Source organism: Corvus kubaryi, unplaced genomic scaffold (assembly GCF_017639235.1).
Source record: "Corvus kubaryi isolate FWS band 111438036 unplaced genomic scaffold, C.kubaryi_AGA036_p1.0 37398, whole genome shotgun sequence".
NCBI classification, from domain to species: domain Eukaryota; kingdom Metazoa; phylum Chordata; class Aves; order Passeriformes; family Corvidae; genus Corvus; species Corvus kubaryi.
In genome coordinates this window covers 48498296-48516140 of record NW_024581137.1, presented here as the reverse complement: position 1 = coordinate 48516140, position 17845 = coordinate 48498296, and the positions used below count along the sequence as shown (strand labels likewise).

The 17845-nt window shown below is 40.4% G+C and overlaps 1 protein-coding gene across 1 annotated transcript in view; it reads right to left on the bottom strand.

Annotated features, from left to right (window-relative positions):
• The window catches only part of ADARB2 (adenosine deaminase RNA specific B2 (inactive)), a 307587-nt gene that overhangs the window by 56581 nt on the left and 233161 nt on the right, over positions 1-17845 (bottom strand). Inside the window, exon 4 of the mRNA XM_042043582.1 lies at positions 5238-5352. Coding sequence (XP_041899516.1) covers positions 5238-5352 — 115 coding nt within the window. The remainder of the gene's footprint in view (positions 1-5237; positions 5353-17845) is intronic.

Below are 17845 nucleotides of genomic sequence, written 5' to 3'. Positions count from 1 at the left end.
GAATGTCAAATGACTTTGCGACATGTCCTGAAGAGCATCAGGCAGCAGTAGGTGAAGAACCTTATGACATCAAAAGGATGTCAGCAGTTTGGGCATCCAATTTTGATTTCAGAAGTTTCAATTCTCATTGAAACACGGAATCTCACTGGGACCAGGCTTTTAGAATCCGTATAGCTATGCAAATGGGATCTGAGAGCCTAAATTATTCCTGTGCCTCTTGAAGGAATCTGCTCTGGACACTAATCTGTAAATCATTCACATTTTCTCTACTGGTTTGGCTACTTGAGTGCAGCATGGGATGGAGCAGATTGATACTCTACATATGGCCTGAATGTTCTACTATGTTCTACTGCCTTGCAACTTCCCTATTTATACTAAGGTTTAGAAACCAATTGGACATTGGTACTTCTGATTGTACTTAAACGTCAGGCTTTGTGAATCTTAATGTGACTGTAAAGATCCACAGAGACATATTGCCGACTTTACCTTTTTCTGTTATTCCACTTAGCAATGATTAAGATCCATTCCATGAGATACAAATGATAATTTCCCATCTTTTATCACAGCATGAAATTGCTATTTAGGGCTCTTTTGTCCAGTTCATCTTTATTTCATACAAGATAACTGAGAAGACCTCCTAATTTGCTTTTAACATCAAAATGATTGTCAGCCTTAAAAAAAAATAATATAGAAGAGAGAAAATTGAAGCAAGAAATCAACTCATAACCTTTTTCTATGAATGTTACACAGCTGTGAAAAGGACTGAACTTTCTTAATGCTTCATTTGTAACAGAAAGCATGACAAAAAGTTCCTATCAGTATTTAAACCGCTAAGATTTGTCAAACACAAATGGGAAAATTGTGTTTAAATAAAAGTTTCATTTTGTCCCTAATGATTATGGGAGGTTTTTTTTGCAAAGAGGACCTCAGCAATAATAGATCATCTCTTTACTGGGTGATGGGAATTCTTTACTGTGCCTGGTGATTTCAGGCAGAGCAAAGGCCAAACTCTCTGTGGTGCAAATAAACAGTGTGAATACCACCAGCCTCTAGATCACAGCACTCAGTGCACGGCTCACACCTCCCACCCTGCTCTTCCCTGCCCTGGGATTTCCTATCCCCCAGCTCCAGGGGACAGCCAGCACTGCCACACTCTCCCCTCAATGCCCTGTGTGCTGGTAAAGGTGGCTGCCCTGCCTGGTGACCTGTGGTGAGTCCACAGGGGCTCCTCCTGTCACCCCAGAACCTGTGACTCTGGGCATCGGGCCTGGAGGTACATGAGAGTGCTGTGGTTTTGCATTTATTGCCTTCTGTTAGAAAATAATAGCTTACTTGCCCTTCATTTTTTCCAATGTATCAACTGACATAACAATAACAACAACAATATTAAAAACTACTTCTCCCTGAAAACTTTTCAATAGAAAGATACAGCAGACCAGTGAGTCAAAATAAGATGTCCAAACTGCACCTGAGAGACAGAAGGATGGGGAGCTGGTGGGTTATCTTTCCCTGACAACAAGAAACATCAAGAAACAGCTGCTGTTGAAATGAAATATTGGTTGATCCTGGCCAAGAGCCAAACACCCACACAGCCTCTTGCTCATTCCACTCTCCTGTGGGACTGGGAAGAAACAGAAGGAAGGCAAGACTAATGGATTGATATAATGATAGTTCATGGTTGCTTGGCAAGACAAACGCCATAAACCCAATTATCTCCCCCTTCCACTCTCCCCAAGATTTTACTGCTGAGCACAGTGTCCTGTGGCAAGAAATACTCCTTCCATCAGCTGAGGACACCTCTCCTGGCTCTGTTCTCTCTCAGCCTCTTGCTCACCTCCAGCTTACATGTTGGAGATGGGAATAGGAGAGAGAGATAAAGTCTTGACACTTTGCAAGCACAGTCCAGCCAAAATGTTGGTGTTATCAACAGTGTTTTAGCCACAAATGCAAAACATGATGAGGGAAGTTAAATCCTTGCATCACATGCCTGTTGTGAGCTGATGGTTTGTGTTTGACATGGTGTTATCCAGAATGTCTTTTCCAAAGGTGAACTGATGTTCTTAATTTACCATGTGTGAATTCATCATATCTTCAGAGAAATCAACAGGTCTACTGTGGGTAGTCAATGTGCAGTAAAATTAGGTCCTCATATAAATATTATGCTACAATAACAAGTATACTTATTGTTGGACTTGAATATACTCTCTGGATTATAGCTTGCTGTATGTGGAAGATTTGAATGCACTGTCTTACTTGTTAAACAATTTTTCTTAGAGTAAATCAAACAATTTTTGATAGAACAATCTTCTCTGAGTGTGTTTCAACAAAATTAGAATATGTTAGAGGACTGGCAGATTTCAAACACATTATAACATTATACATTATAACTATTAAATAATTGACTTAAACTCTTCCATCTTTTGAAACACTTAGCTCAAGATCAGTTATGCGAGTTTTTTAGTTATTATAATATTCAATATTATATTACATCAGATAAGACCACATCAGCTGGTATCTAGTGTGGTAAATTGTTCCTGCCTAGGCCAATATTTTCAAGATTATCTTGCTGTCTGCTAATCAAATGTTTTGAAAACTTACTTTCACAAAAATGCATGGAGATTTTAACTGTCATCACAATTCAGAGCAAAGCATTTCTAAATGCTTTGGATTGCCTGTTTCACTGACTAGAAATGTATTACTGCAGAACATTCTCAGTCCATCAATAAAATAATTTTCCACATTTTTTTCTTTCTTATACATTGGAATTTGCCCCGGGTGCTCCAGCATAAGTCAGTTACAGTGCCCAAATGCAGCTCTCTATGGTTTCACCGGGAAATTGAAATGACAGAAAAAAATGTCAGAGTTCAGAGAAAGAAAACCAATCTAGCACACTTCTTTTTTGTCTGTAGAGATCTTGCATTATCTTAACAGCAGTTATCACAGAATCATATTGTGCTTTTTACCAGCTTTGCCTGAAAACTGTACAAGCACAGATAAATCTGCTTCTAGTCAGGATGACATTAAATTGAAATGAAGGTAAAAACAAATCAGTTTTTTTCACTTATGGTACTGAATGCAACAAGATATTTCCAGATTTGTTTTTGTTGACATCATTAGTAAATTGTTTGCAGAGATTTAAGATGCCTCCTGCCAAATTTTTTGTTAAAGACACAGGGAATTGGTACCCATTTGAGTGCTTGATGTGGAAAACTCTCCTGTGCCATCTTTGAAAAGCATGTGTTGAGGTCCTTGCTACTTCTGGGAATGGTGATGAAGGAGAGACTACAAATCTACAACTTTAATGCAGAAAATAATGACAGAAATGGCAGATGATTCATCTTGCCTTGTTTGGCTGAGATTCTAGTGCTGGAAAGAACTCAAATCTTCCTGGAGAATGTATTAAGATAAGGCTGTGTCTAGCTTTGCATCTTCTGTGAATCACCTTATATCTGCAAGTTTCTTTTCTGGGTTCCAAAAAACCAGTGAGATATTGACAAATTGGATGGCTGACAGATTGAACAAATTCATGAGAGGGAATTCAGAATTGAAAAAGAAGCCTTGAGGGAAATAGTTTGTGAACATAAGTAAAATTATACTTTATCTTAATGCTGACTAAGATGAAATACAAAACACAAATTTGCAAAATCCCACTAAGGGCACAGGAGCCATTAAAAGAAACAAACAGCATAAGGACACTCAACCCTTCCCTAAAGGAGAGACGTAGACAGCCCCAACTGCCCAGAAAGGCTAAGAAAGTCTTGAAGTACCCTTTCCTACCCCTAGCACTGCATGCACTCAGCAGCCATGACTTTGGGAATTATGACTCCTTCCAGTGGCTGTTCTCATATGGCGGGGAGCTTCAATCTGCTTCTTTGGACATGTAGAAGTAAGACTGCAGTGGTTCAATCATGTTTTATAGAGCTGGTCTAGACCTGGGCTAAAGAATGCAGGAGTAGTTCCTTGGCAAAGGAGAATGGGATGAAATTCCTACAGACATTTCTTACAATTCTTACACTGAGTAAGTGTAATTCCTTCGTCCTCTCCCCCTAAATGTGGTTAAAGCAGCAGTTCTTGGCTCCTGTAGCTTAGTTTCTTATAAAAAGTATATTTAAATATTCTTCCTTGTGCGTCTGCTTGGAAAGAGCTCCTCCAAATAAACTACAGCACTTTGTTTAAATCCACAGTCAAGAAATCTGACAATGACAAGGCAGCTGGTGTGCTGGGTCTAGTGTTCATTTTTCACATCCCAAAGTCAATCACACTTCCTTTTTATTTTCCTTCGTACTGAATATGATCACTTGTTCTTCTCGCATCAGAAAGGAGATGCTCAGCACAGAAATCTTATCTGCATTTAGGCTCTGTGGTTGGAAAAGTTCCATCAGAAAATCCTGTCTCCATCCTGCTGTCTCGCAATATTCACAACTGTCCCTATCGAATCTAGCTAATGCAATTGTTGAAAGGAAGGAGTAAGACATGCCTGGATGAATTATATATGCCTTTCTCCTCTGAGCTTATCCTCTCATTTCTGTACTGGACCCACTGCTCCATGTGTCAGAGTGAAAATGAAGTTTATGGAAGCATCTCCACTGCTGACATCCTCATAAATACTAAGGTGCCCCAACTGAGGGGTGCTTGCAAAGAAAGAAAGACCATCTATGCAACAGTTTCGTCAAAGCACTAAAGATTTCCACATAGTATGTGTCAATCAGTTGTCTTAACAGGAGTGAATACCAAATTTTGGCCCTGCTGGTAAATATAAATATTTCCTGAGGCTAGAGAAGAGCAGAACTAAAATTGCATGTGCTCTGGGTTTGGTTCTTTTGACTGGAAAAGACATTTGCTTCTCTTGCCAGTCTAAAACAAAGTTTATGGTAGCCTTGTACAACAAGAACTTGGTGCTTCCAGACCTAAGAAAGTATTTAATAAATTATACTACTTTTATTGATAACTAACTCTCTCCCCCATCTGTAAGGAAATGAAAAATGAGAGAGGTCTGCATTTTGTCCTTTAAACAAAGAAACATAGTGACATATTTATGAATAAATCTTCAACTCTGTTGCCAATATTTTTTGTGTGAACTTACTTGAGGTGTAAATATTTAATGCTTATTTTCACTGCATTACTATTTATTTTTCTGTGTGGGAGTAAAGTCATCCTTCAGTATTGTGAACCAGGTAAATAATGTATTACTTAGTCATGAAAAATGCCAGAGGAAAATGAATGAGAAGATATCTTACCTTTGGTCATCACAATGCCTGCAAGAGTTTTGTGGCGTGCATGCATGGAAGTGAAATTGTCTGTCAGTTCCTGGAACTTCTGTGCAACCATTTGGTATACGGAGTCAGCAAAATCCTGAAAGAGACAGTCAGAAAGAATTTTTTCACTTCTTTGATTTAGGAACCTGGGCATTTCTGCAGATTAGTCACCTGATGTCAGCTGCTGAGAGGTCCACTTTAGAATTAAACACCATCTATCTGAGAAAAGATAAAATGACTATCCCTCCTTCGACTTCCTACATCACCCTCAGAAATGGCAAAACTAACTGCATGAAAGCTAAGAGACCCATATTGACTAGGACTGGGGGTAAAGGGAGAAGATTTCAAGGCTGAACTTTTTTCCTGTCTCTTAAGACATTGGTCCAGGACCAGTTCACAGGAACTTAGCACTTTATTATAGTAAGCTAAAGAGGTGCACGTGTCATACAAAACTACTTCTCTGAGCCCACTGAAAATTTCCACTAGCCCACTGAAGACTGAGAGCTGAGTTGAGGCCTGATTTACTGGTAAAAGCCACCTATTTCTGCATTAAAAGTGAGCTTTTAACGACTCACAGCTACTAAGGCAAAGCAATCAGCTCAGGAATCTGTCAGAGGAGCACCATGATCTGTCCTGCATCTACCTTGACAGCCACTGGGACGATAGGGAATCTCTACTTCCATATCCTACCAAAGATGTTGCTTGCAGTTCATGGGTGTGCAGTAGTCTGGGAGGGACTGGTCTGCCATGTCTCCTCCTGAGCATGGCAACGTTTTTGGAAGGTCAAATTTTCCCATGGACTGGGCACTGGAGAATATGTGGTCTGAGCCCTCAGGTATGAGTGAGTCCAATCACCAGGGAGAGCCTTGGGAAGCTGGTTGCTAAAACAGCTAAAAAGGTCTAAAAAGTGAATTCTTCAGACTGTGCATGGATGGGCATAAACCTAAACCAGCTCTGGTGCTCCTGAGAACACCACGACTTGGAATGATTCCCTGCTGCAATGTTTGGTATCTTTTCATTTACTTAATCTCTGCACTTTGTTTTGCACTGAGCCTCCCAAGCATACATTAGAGATAAGTCAGTGGAACACTCCTTGTGAGCATGACTTATTCCTAAAGTGCTTTGCAAGTCTGAACATAAAAAAGTAATATTCAAAGGATTTTTTTTTTTCAGCCATATGATTTCTTGTAGGGAACCAAGCTGTAACTACAAATCCTTCTGGAAGCAGCTCCTCGGAGCTGGAGCTTACTCTGGGGTGCTGACAGAGACCTACTGGCATTCTGAAATCTGGTTAGCCCCAAGTCATTGTGCCTTTGTTAGGAAAAGTACCAAACAACAAGTCCATTTTTACTTCTGGTGTTGGGATATGCTACCTGGGGGAGATCCTGGTAAAACAGGCCCCCTTTAATTCACCTGGTTTCATTAAATGTGTTCATGGCACCCATGGAGGAGAGGCTGAGTCTGATAAAGAACTTCCCTCATCCTGGAATATCCATAGCCACGTGGAAAGAAGGAAATATATTTAAGAAGATCATATTCATGCTTTTCCTCTCCAAACTGTTAATGGTGATGAAAACATGTTGGTGAAAAACAGTATTTTAAATTGGGAGAACACACAGCTATTTTTCAGAGGAAAGCAGGTTCTAACTCACAAATATCAGTAATGTTACTGCCATTAAGTGCCTCTGCAGGCTGTACACCATATGTTTCTACAGTTTGTTGTGGAAATTCAGCTTAATTTTAAAACATTATTATGGCAAGTATAAAAAAACTAATTAAATAAAACATAACAACAATTAAGCAAACCCCTTTTCATAAAACCCAGAATATTTTCCTGTGTACAATCCTTGTAAGTGACTGCAATTTGCTCAAATACATAGAGGATAGGATTTCTTCAACACAATAATTTTTCTTTGTTTCGCTAAGCCTAAGGTACTGTTCTGGGAACAAATCATTTGCCCAAAACACAGTTTAATACGACACAGAATAAAATATGCTGTCTTGTTGCAGAAGAAGAAAAGAGTCATATAAAGCCTTTCTGAGAGATGCATGCAAAATTCCACACTAGAATTAGATGAAAACTAAGAAAAATTATCAAGAACAGTTTGACAGTTCCTAAATGGAATTTCACTTTCATTGCATTTAAACCTCTTCTAATCTAATTGTCCCCAATCACCATGTGAGAGAGGTACTGCTCATACAGTGCTTCTGAAGGATGAATTTTGGGTCAATTCTCATTTGTCAAGCATCAAGGCACCCTTGTGATATAAACGCAATTATAGTCGCTTTACAGATGAATGAGTGAAGGCACTAAAAGGGTGAGGGACCGGTCCAGGGGAATAGCACGGAGCCGGGCACAGCCAGGTGTTCTGATTTCCTGATGCTCTGGTTAAGTGCTCAGTGCTGGAACACTGCCTGTCTTTCATAATATGAAAGTTTGTTTCTCAACTCGTTTTCCCTGCTGAAGAGTGACTTCATCCATAACAGAAAACTAAAGTGTATTTGCAGAACTGATATAACAGGGCCCCATATGGTGGACTGAAAATCTGATCAGCTTTATTTAGACTAGAAAGACGGGGGGGGGGGGGAGAAGTATCTCAATAAAAATATCTGCATCATAATTTAAAAAAGAATCAAATCATAAATTTCATCTGCTGCAGTACTGCAGTCCAATCCATGCCTGCATTTCTAGTGTACCCTCCAAATCTGCATCCCAGGGCATTTTGCGCTCATTAAGAGTTAATTAGCTCAGAGGCACATACAATTCCTAAAAGAATAATTTTAAAAATGCTAAACTGAACAAATAACTTTTAACTTTGGATTTAGAAATTCCCTATAGTCAGAGCTTTCTTTACTTCATTTGGCAGTAGGTTCCAAAGCCAGAGAGCAAAGAGATTCACTAAAGGCAAAATAACGACATGACTTCAGATAACATTTAAGGACGATAAGAAATTCAGCATTTGCTGATCTCAAGGAGCGACCTGGGATATTAAAGAACAGCAAATCCATTAAATATGAAGCCTCTTAGCTAGAATAAGTCAGGCGAACATTTTTTTGTCTTGAATCCATTGCCTAAAAGGATGCCAGTGAAACAAATGGAAGCAAAAGAGCAACACAGATGAATACATGTAGGATGCTGGAAAAACAACCAGGAAGAGTGTCAAATCTGAGAGGTCATTTCCAGGATATCACATTGCCCTGAATTTCCAAATGGATATTCCAAAGTAAAATGGAAAGGAGGAAAAGGAGTAGTTTATTTTTTTCAGAGAAAAATAAGGAAGAGGTGCATGACTCAGCCCCGTAAGAGATTTGATACCCTGAAGATTGATCCTTGTAGTGCAGCATTAATTTCAGAGCCTTGAATACTCTGGCCCTGTAAGTTGGCCCCGTGGCAGAGCTGGGTATGGCATTGGGTTCCTCACCTCTACCCATCCATGCAGCACCCTGCCTTCCCTCTAGCACACACCAGAGCAGCTCTTTGGCTTGACCTAGTTCTGTAAAATGAAATCAGTGACAGCATTTCTGCCAAATATGGTTCATATTTGGAACCTTTAGACTGGTTCTCAATGCTTCTATGACACCTGAACTGGTTGCAAACATATCTAATGCACACAGGACAGATATGGTGGAGATAAGAGTTGCTACATTTACCCCTGCTCAGTTTAGAACCACAGATTTCATTCCAGATATTATCAAGATTTACTTTTAAACAATATTCCTAGACTACTAAAAGATACATATCCAGATGGTTATTCCTGAGGGGATATAAACCAGAAAAATCCAACTATTTATGGCTATTGTGAGTCTTGTTGAACTTTTAGGATCCAGGCTAGACCATATTATCTGCCATCAGAAGTAACTTATAAACCATATGTAAAAGGAACGGTTCTTTTCTTCTATCAAAACAATCTCAGAGAAAAGTTGTGTTTGGTGATACCACAGCTCCTACTGACAGATATGAGTGAAAATAAAAGTCTCCATCTGGAGTAAATACAGGAGCCAAATACATCTTGGCAGCTTCTGAACAGCTATCAGGCTGGTAGAAGAAAAAGGGAAAGTTTCCGAAGATGAGGTAAAAATAAGAATAGAAACTTAGCTTGTGAAAGAGAAATTTAGTGCCATTAACAGACGTGCATGCAATTGCTCTGATCTTGTAATGGCAGAGAAATTGCAGCTTGGGGCAGGGAGACAGGGGTGAAAAAAAAAAGATATGGACAGTCAGAACTCTGAAAATTTTTTCCAATATACATGGGAGAATAAATGCTCAAATGCTGCTTGAGTACTGAACCTAGGAGGGACTTATGCTTAGGGGTTTAATCCCTTTGGAACGCTGGAGTCTGGTACAAGCCACCACTGAAGCCAGTGGAAGTATTCCTGACTCTTAGATGCTCCAGACAAGGCTCAAGTGGCAGGGATGGGAGCTCAAGCATGCCCATACCCTGGCCAGGCAGGGTGAACTCAGTCACTCTGGCTTTGGGTGGATGTTGGGAGTAAAAAACACAACTCTGGGAAAGAACTGACCTTCAAGGTGCTGAGTTCTTTTAAAATCCTCTGCTTTGATTTGCCTGCTATCAAAATCTTTTCATGGGTCCTCACATATATACTTCTGTATAAAAAGTAATTGTGTCAGAGACATGTTACAGTGGGGATTCACACGTGCTGAAGCAGAGACAAATGTCAGTCTTGTGAATACAGTGAGTGATACAAGTAAGGCAAAGAAGACTGCTGGACCCCCATCCAGCAAATCTGCCCTTGGTTGCACTCTAACCTTGAACACTGACTAAATGCCCACTATATCTGATGGAAGCAAGTTTCTTGCTCAGGCAGCTGGCAGAAGAAAGAAAACATAATGCTAAATTGTTCACGGAGAGATCCTGCAGTACTTAATGAGCTGTATTTTAACATATACAAGGAGTCCGGAAAAATGAAAAATAGACGTCATTACTATTAAAACTGCACTGTGTTGTCTGAAGTATTCATCTGTCCTTGATTACTATATCAAATTACTTGTGTTATTCACAAAGGAAAATCAAACTTTAGATCACACCATTACGGAACCAAAAACTTTTAGGGATTTCTTTGCACTGATATTTCAAATGGTATAAATAATTAAATGTGTTCAAGTTTGCAATGGGAGTCTTCAGGGTAAAACTGACATTCAACAGGAATAGTAAGGATATTAAAATCAATAGATTATAAAGGAGAAAGCCTTTAGTAAACATTTTCTATTGAAATCCTGTCTTAGGGTTTATAGGGTTGAAATATCAAAAAGGTTAGATTTGCATATGGATGGGAAGAAATATTCTACTATACAGATATCACTAAGGGCCCTGTTTTTGCTGTCTCCCAAGTTATTTTATTTCCAGAATCTCACTGACATTTGGGGGCTAAATGTTGAACACGATGAATGGGGATCAGGTTGAATTAAGTTCACAACTCTCTTCACAGATGAAAGGAGATGCACACCTAGTTCTTTTCACTGCCCGAGAGGGAAACACGCACTCATTGACAGTAAGAGTTTGTTTTTCCTGCAGGGAACTCTTGCTGTCTAAATGGAAGGGGAGGAAAACACAACACAGTGAAGATCAATCCTGAGGAGCTGCTCCTGGTCAGACTGTATAGCAAATCGCTGCACAACACATTTGTTCCCCAGGCTTGTAAATAAGTTTGCTGTAGTTAGTTGGAGATTCATTGATAAGTGGTTGTACCCTCAAGTCAATGAATTAGTCAGGCTCTTCCCAGGTACTACATCATCTTCAAGATGCAGCCTTGAGAAGAGAAATAGCTGAGGGTTGTGGGTTGTCCTCCATCATCAGTCTTCTGGCACCAATTTAGTGCCAGGGGCTCCCCCAGCACAGTGGAGAGGGCTGAACACAGACCTAAAGGAATGGAGAGGCAGGATGACCTGTGGAAGGAAGGAAGGAGGGCAGCTGGTCACAGGCAGGGGGCTGCAAGCTGCGCTTATTCCTTGCCCTCCTTGCTGGTGGCCTTGGTGCAAACCACTTGCTTTGCCATGAATCCTCCTTATCCAGAGGTAAAAAGGGACGATTTTTACCCACCTTTCAGGGAAACCATGAGTCAAATAGCACTGTCAGTGATGAGGCTCTCCAAGCAGAGTCATGCAAGGACTTCTGCAGACAGACTGGAGGCTGCAGCCCACAGCCCATCATAACTCAGCCTTCCTTCAACATGTGCAGGCATTTGCAAAGTATTGCTCAAAGAACAAGGCAATGCCAGGGAATTCATCGTGGTTCTTTCCTTGAGATGTGCAGTAATTATTTCTCTCTGATCATAACTCCTACAGTATTGATCATTATGTCTGGTTCTGGCTTACCCCTCAGGGTCAGCATATATGGGCTTTGTTTTATCTTAGATGGCTGTGGTTTTATTTTGTCTGGCTGTATGTTTCATTTTAGCTGAACGTACTCATATATTCTGTGTACATCCTGATTCAGAGAGCTCTTCTCAGTCATGCTTCTTACAGGGCGATGGGGCATGTGCTGCACAGGCTGCATGTGGCAGCAGCTGGGTACACATTTCCACACTGAGCTTTTAATGAAAACTCCAATAACGCACTTCTGACACTAAATATCCTCACGGTTTTCTTACCAAGATTGATGAGGAAGATCAACTGGTCCTATTGATTCAGTCAAAAGAATCACTTTCACCACCGTCCCCCATCTGTTCATAGTCCTATTGCAAATGTTTTAGCTACATATGACGCTGAGCTACCTCAATGAATTCCTTATTTCTGTGATCATCAAATGTCCCAAATTTTCTCTTCCCTTATGATGGCTCCTCAGCGGCTTAGCTGACCTCAGTTGACTTGGCCAGCTTGTCCAGACTGGTCTCAGAGCGATTATTGCAGTCTACTTCCCTCTCCTCCCTCACCCCGGCTGGAGGCTGATTGCTCTGCTAATTTCCCATGCCCCACAAAACATATTTGCCTCCACGCTGCTGATTCTATCATTAGTGATCATTTACTAAATATCAGCACTGTGCTGGCTGCTGTGTGAGGCAGACTTTGAACACAGGCCCTGTGTGGCACACAGAAGAATGACAAAATGCCCCAAAAGACCCAAAAATGGGAGTAAAAAAAAAAGAATTCCTTCTCTCACCCAATTTTCTTTTGTGCCTCACAGTAAACTTAAGGCTTTATGAAAGTGATAGCGCTGCCTGGGTTGGAGTTGGGAGGATACAGAATGCATGGAGAAATTAAGATCAGAAAAAGGTGGAATGGGAGAATTGGTTAAGGCCCATCTTTGGTAATTCTTGGCATTAGGTTTCCAATGACTTCTTTAGGTTTTAGATTTGACCCTATTTTAATGAACGGGAGGTCTACTAAAAATCATGTAATCGGATTTTGATGAATTGTTCACACACCCAGCATATGCTCCAGCAATGCTTAAGGCTGCAGTGGGTTTCTCACTTATTATGTTTCTTGAGTGGCTAAATACCAGTGAAAGTCCTCCACTGCATCTGACACTTTTTTACTGGGGACCACAAAAGTCTCCTGATAAAATTTGTTTTAAATATTTTCAGTGGAATCTTTAGCAGTAACTGGTAAAGAGCTACTGTGCCAAGGTTTACAGAGATTTTTCTTAAAATGTTGAATTTTTACACACAAATATCAAGTTTGAAATGCGGGTAAGACACCCCAAGTTTTATTAGGGCATCTGGGGGGGGGACAGGAAACCAAAAACTATGGTGTAAGTTCTTCCATAATGAAAAAGTTTCTGAATTTGTACCTGAGTACTACTATGGGATCCTGTAAATGAGATTAATCAGTGTTAAATATCTCAAAAGAAATGTGTAGCCACAGCAGGAAGTACAAAGATCAAAGTGAAATTTATTCTACAAGCTCAGTGAAAAAAATTGGTCTGTTTTCTCAATATATCCCTTGACTACAGGGAATCAATCAAACAATATAATGTATCTTTTTATTTGTTTCAGAAACCCCTGGAGTGACTGAAAGGAAACAGAACACATAAAATAAGCATACCATTGAAAAAGGAAACGCTGTCAAATCCAAATGCTTCAGCTCCTCCAAAAAGTGAGGTTTTCTATTTAGTAGGAAAACATTTTGCATGTAGGTTTAATTAGAATCTTTAAATTCACATTAGTGTGCTAATGTTAGGATGCTAACGTATGGGCCCCTCTATTTGAGGTTGATTCATTGCTATCTTCATTCATCTTGCTCTAAAGAGATGCTACCAATAGGTAGCATTTCAATGAATTTAGAGGAAACAAGTTTTTCCACTGACATGAACAGCAGTCCCCTAAAGGAGGCTGTGCTAGGTTGCTAGCTTTGCTCCTGCATACAGCTCTGGTAATGAAGAATGTCCACACCAATTTTGCAGAATCATTCCTGAAGTCGATACTGCACCTGCTAACAAACACCAGAAAGGAGTGGTTGTTTGTTTGCCTTTTTTCTTTTCTTTTACTGATCATTAATCCAAAAGCCTTCTTCCTAGAGAGACACACATAAGGTTGGCTGCAAGTGCTGAATAATTCAAAAAATGAAGTAGTGTTCACTTTGAAGCCTTGTGCCTGCTTTAGGACAAGCCTCAGGTGTCAAGCTGTTGTACACTACAGATATTAAGTTAGCACCAATGGGTTTTCTTTAACTAGATAAAAGCTCTATAAAGCCACCAGTGTCTAGGAATGGCTAACTCTGTAAAAATGCTTTTATGGTCTCTATAAAAAACTAGGTTTTAGATTCATCTGAGTTGCCTCTCTTTAATAAAATCAATCCTTTATCTGAGAAATGTCTTTTCAGTTTTCAGTTTCCTTGCTTTATCTTGCTGAGGTGCATTAAAATGAATATCATTTGGAAACTGATGGTAGCAAAGCCTTTGTCACATACAATTCTCTTGGCTGTTCGAGGTCCACTCTCTTGCCAAAGCCTAACCAGTTAGCAGCTCTTGGGTAAATGCTCAAAGCAGGGAGAGAACAGTGCTTGCTCAAATCCCTTGAGCATCACTTTGAAAATCTACGCCTGTGTGTTTATGGCTCTCATTAATGGTCTGCGCTATTAAGCAGCCTTTCCCATCACACATGTGCTTTGTTAGATAAAGCTGGGAGCAGCCAGTGTCCAAAACAAATTTAATCTATTCTGAACTGCTGATCCCAGCAAGGCACGGCACGACTCAACTTTCTGAATCACTGCAGAGCAAGGCATGTAATACTTTGTGTGGCAATTACTATACAGACATCGGATTTTTCCCTTTCTTGTTGTTAAAGATCTTGCTGTCATTTGCTGTAATGATTCTCGAAATCTGGCTGTAACCTTGCTAATAACCTTTCCCTTGGCTGAGAGGGGTGGTAAGGGAAACTACATTTCTTGTTATCTCATCCTTCTCTGGGCTTCTTCTCAAATGTGTAATTAGCAGGGATAGTTCTCATCATCCATGGTGGCTTTGTGCTAGGAGAGACAGAACCATTGTTTCACCTGAATCCCAATTGCCACTCAGGCACCCACAGAGCCACTTGGGACTGGTGTGTGCCTGGTGTCGGAGCTAAAACAGCCGTTCCCTGATTTGCTGTCCCTTACTGGATAAACACAAGTAATTAACGTAACATCGCTGAAATTAACAGGGTGGATTTTTTTTTTTTTTTGATACCTGGCAAGATCATGCATGTGAAGCTAAAAAATCAGTATTACTTTTAGCCCATGTCCTAAGCCCCAAATATCGCTGTCCTATCACCTTCCCCTCCATCTCCACTCAAGAAACTCCTAACCAAATGTTCACACCTAAAACCTGAGAATGTCAATTTTAAACCTTGTGACAGTACTCTAGGGCAAAACTTGTTGCCTCAGCAGACTCGCCTTTAAACAAGAACCCAGGGTCAGGATAATGAGGCCATGAGACTGTGGAGGGCTATGTGGGCTGTCCTCCACAGGATGACCTTCCCTTGAGACCATTCCTGTGAGAGAGGTGTAAAATATCTGCCTACAGTTAAGCGCAATGTCACAGCTTTCAGTTATAGCTCAGATTTCTTACAGCAAATAAAATCTTTTAGAAAAATTCCTCATCATGGGAAAGTTGTTTTAAGTGATTTATTCTCAGTGGGCAGTAAAATAAGAACTTTTTGCGAAGAAAAGAAATAAATGGATAAACCCAGTAATTAAATTAAAAATTATTATTTCTATTTATTTACGTACTTACAGAAAAATATCAAAGCAATTTACCTACAAATTGACCAAACCCTATAAAATTTATGTAAGATATGTAAATATATTTATTCCCATAAATTCTTCATTAAATTGAGAGACAACCTGCTCCAATATTTTGCTCAGGTAAGTCAGTGTCAAAGACAAGAAATAAAATGTACAATTCTTCCTTTACAGAAAAAAAAGAAAAAGGCTAATACAAATATGAATACATTTCTTTTACCAGCACACTGTACTTGAGGAAGGATACCTCAAAGTATCTCTAAGGGGTCTGGCATTACACATCTGGGCTCCTTTTCACAGCTGTGGGTTAAAAAAAAATCTCCTGAAATTCAGACAGCAATTTCAGAGAGAAAAGAGGAATACCCAGCTTCATATCCAGCTTCATACCCAGCTCTCAGAATATATAAAACTGTCTCACCAATCTGTGTTTCTAAGGTAATCGCTGGTTGTTAGCTCACTTGTTAAGCTGCACTAACCTAAAGGGCACTCCAATAAATTACTTTCAGCATGTTTCTCTCTCCTGCTCTGCTCACAGGGATCCTCAGCCAGGAGGAGCTGGCACACAAGCCTTGTGCTACCCTTTTCAGTCTATGAAACTGTCCTGCCAAAAAATGGGCAAGGGGGATGTAGAACACAAGGGATACACAAAATTCTTGCACTCAAGAACTGATTAATATGGACAGCAAGGTAAAATGTTCTGCTTGGAATTCCTGGAAATGATAAAAGAAAAAAAAGTGAAGGATTTCAAGGCTGTCTGCCATTGCACCTTTGTCTTCCTGTCTTTCTTCTTCCCTTCCTCGCCTGTGATTGTTGTTTAACCATTTTCTTCACTTCTTCTGTCGAGTGCATCTGTACTTTGCCTCACAGAAGCGTTGTATAGGTGGTCTGGAAACCCAGACAAACTATTATACAAATCGAAGGCTGTCCAGTTTCTGATAACACCAAAACTAATTTATTTTTTGTTTATACTCCACTACCCTTGACAAAGCTTCCTCTAGAGATTTCTATCTCCATCCTTACTGCCTTCCAACTGTTTGTCATTTTTTTTGCTTTGCAACTGACAAAAGAAAAAAAAAACACCCTGACATCAACCTTGGAAGAGGTACTGAGTACAGAAGTTTTTTTTTTCAGATGTGATAAAATCTTGCCTAAAACCATGTCCAACCTTTTCAGCAGAAAGTCCAGATGGCTTTGCAGCCTGTACAACAGACTTTATTCACTGATGCTTCTCTAAGTGTCAGCAGGGTGTTGTCTTCCAGAACCAGTAAATGTGCAATGAAAGGCAGCTCTGAGGGGAGAAATAAACACAAACAAAAAATCCTCTCACTTAAATCCCCCTGCCTCCTCCCAAAAATCAAATTAATCCGAGAATTTCTACACACATCTGACTGAAAATTCCCTCTGGGTAGAGAAAGGCTTTGCAAACAACTGGAGGTGTAAGGGATGGGGTCGTGATTCAGGCGGCTCCGGGGTGAGCAGTGATTTACATTCTCACTGCTGGCCTGGTCACCCTTGCCTGCATTGCAAGTATTTCATCTACGGGATCAGGACCCTTCCTGAGTCTGTATAGAAGTTTCAAACTGCAACGCCTCATAATGCTTTTTTTGCTGTGGTCAAATTAGCACAAGGAAGCATTTATGGGTCTGAATGGCAGGCAGGGAAGGGGGTGGGTGAAGGCTCAGGGCTGTGCAATGAGTTTCTGCCCCTGTGCCTGGATCCCCTGCAGCCTGATAATGCCAAGCATGCCATCAGCCTCAATTTCCAGTCTGTAAAATGGGAACGCTTTCAGGAAGTCATGAAACTGACTTCTTTGATGCAGGTGAGAGTCAAAGTATTGTTTTACTTCAGTTTATGGCCCAGCTCTGTCCTGCCCACCCTTCCACTCTGCATAGCACCTAGCTTTAGATGTAGGTGATAGGGGAGGACGAGCAGAAAAGCAGCTCTGCCACAGCCTGCACCATGGCCTTGCCACACTGGCTGTGTGGCCTTGCCAAGCCCTCAGAGCAGCTGGATCCTGCACTCAGCAACGCGAGCACAGAAGGTGTCTACACCAGGAGAAGAACTGCCAGTACTTGGTACCACTTCTGAGTCCTCCGAGGGAATCAGGAAGAATTAAAAGCTCCAACCAGAAGCTCATGCAGCTATTGTCACTTTACCCACCACCTGTGTGGTCTGGTTAACACTGCAGCCACTTCACTGGTATTCCTGATTCTGTCAGAATTGTATGGATTTGTGGGTGGCAGCAATCTTGCTCCATGTCTGAGCAGAGTTCATCCCAACACAGGCATGTTCCAGTGCACCTTGGTATGACTGTAAGGCAAATAATAAGTGATAGCAAAAGTGGGGGAATTCTTAGAAGAAAAAAGAAAAAAAAAAAAAAAAGGGAAAAAAAAAAAAAAAAAAAAAAAAGGAA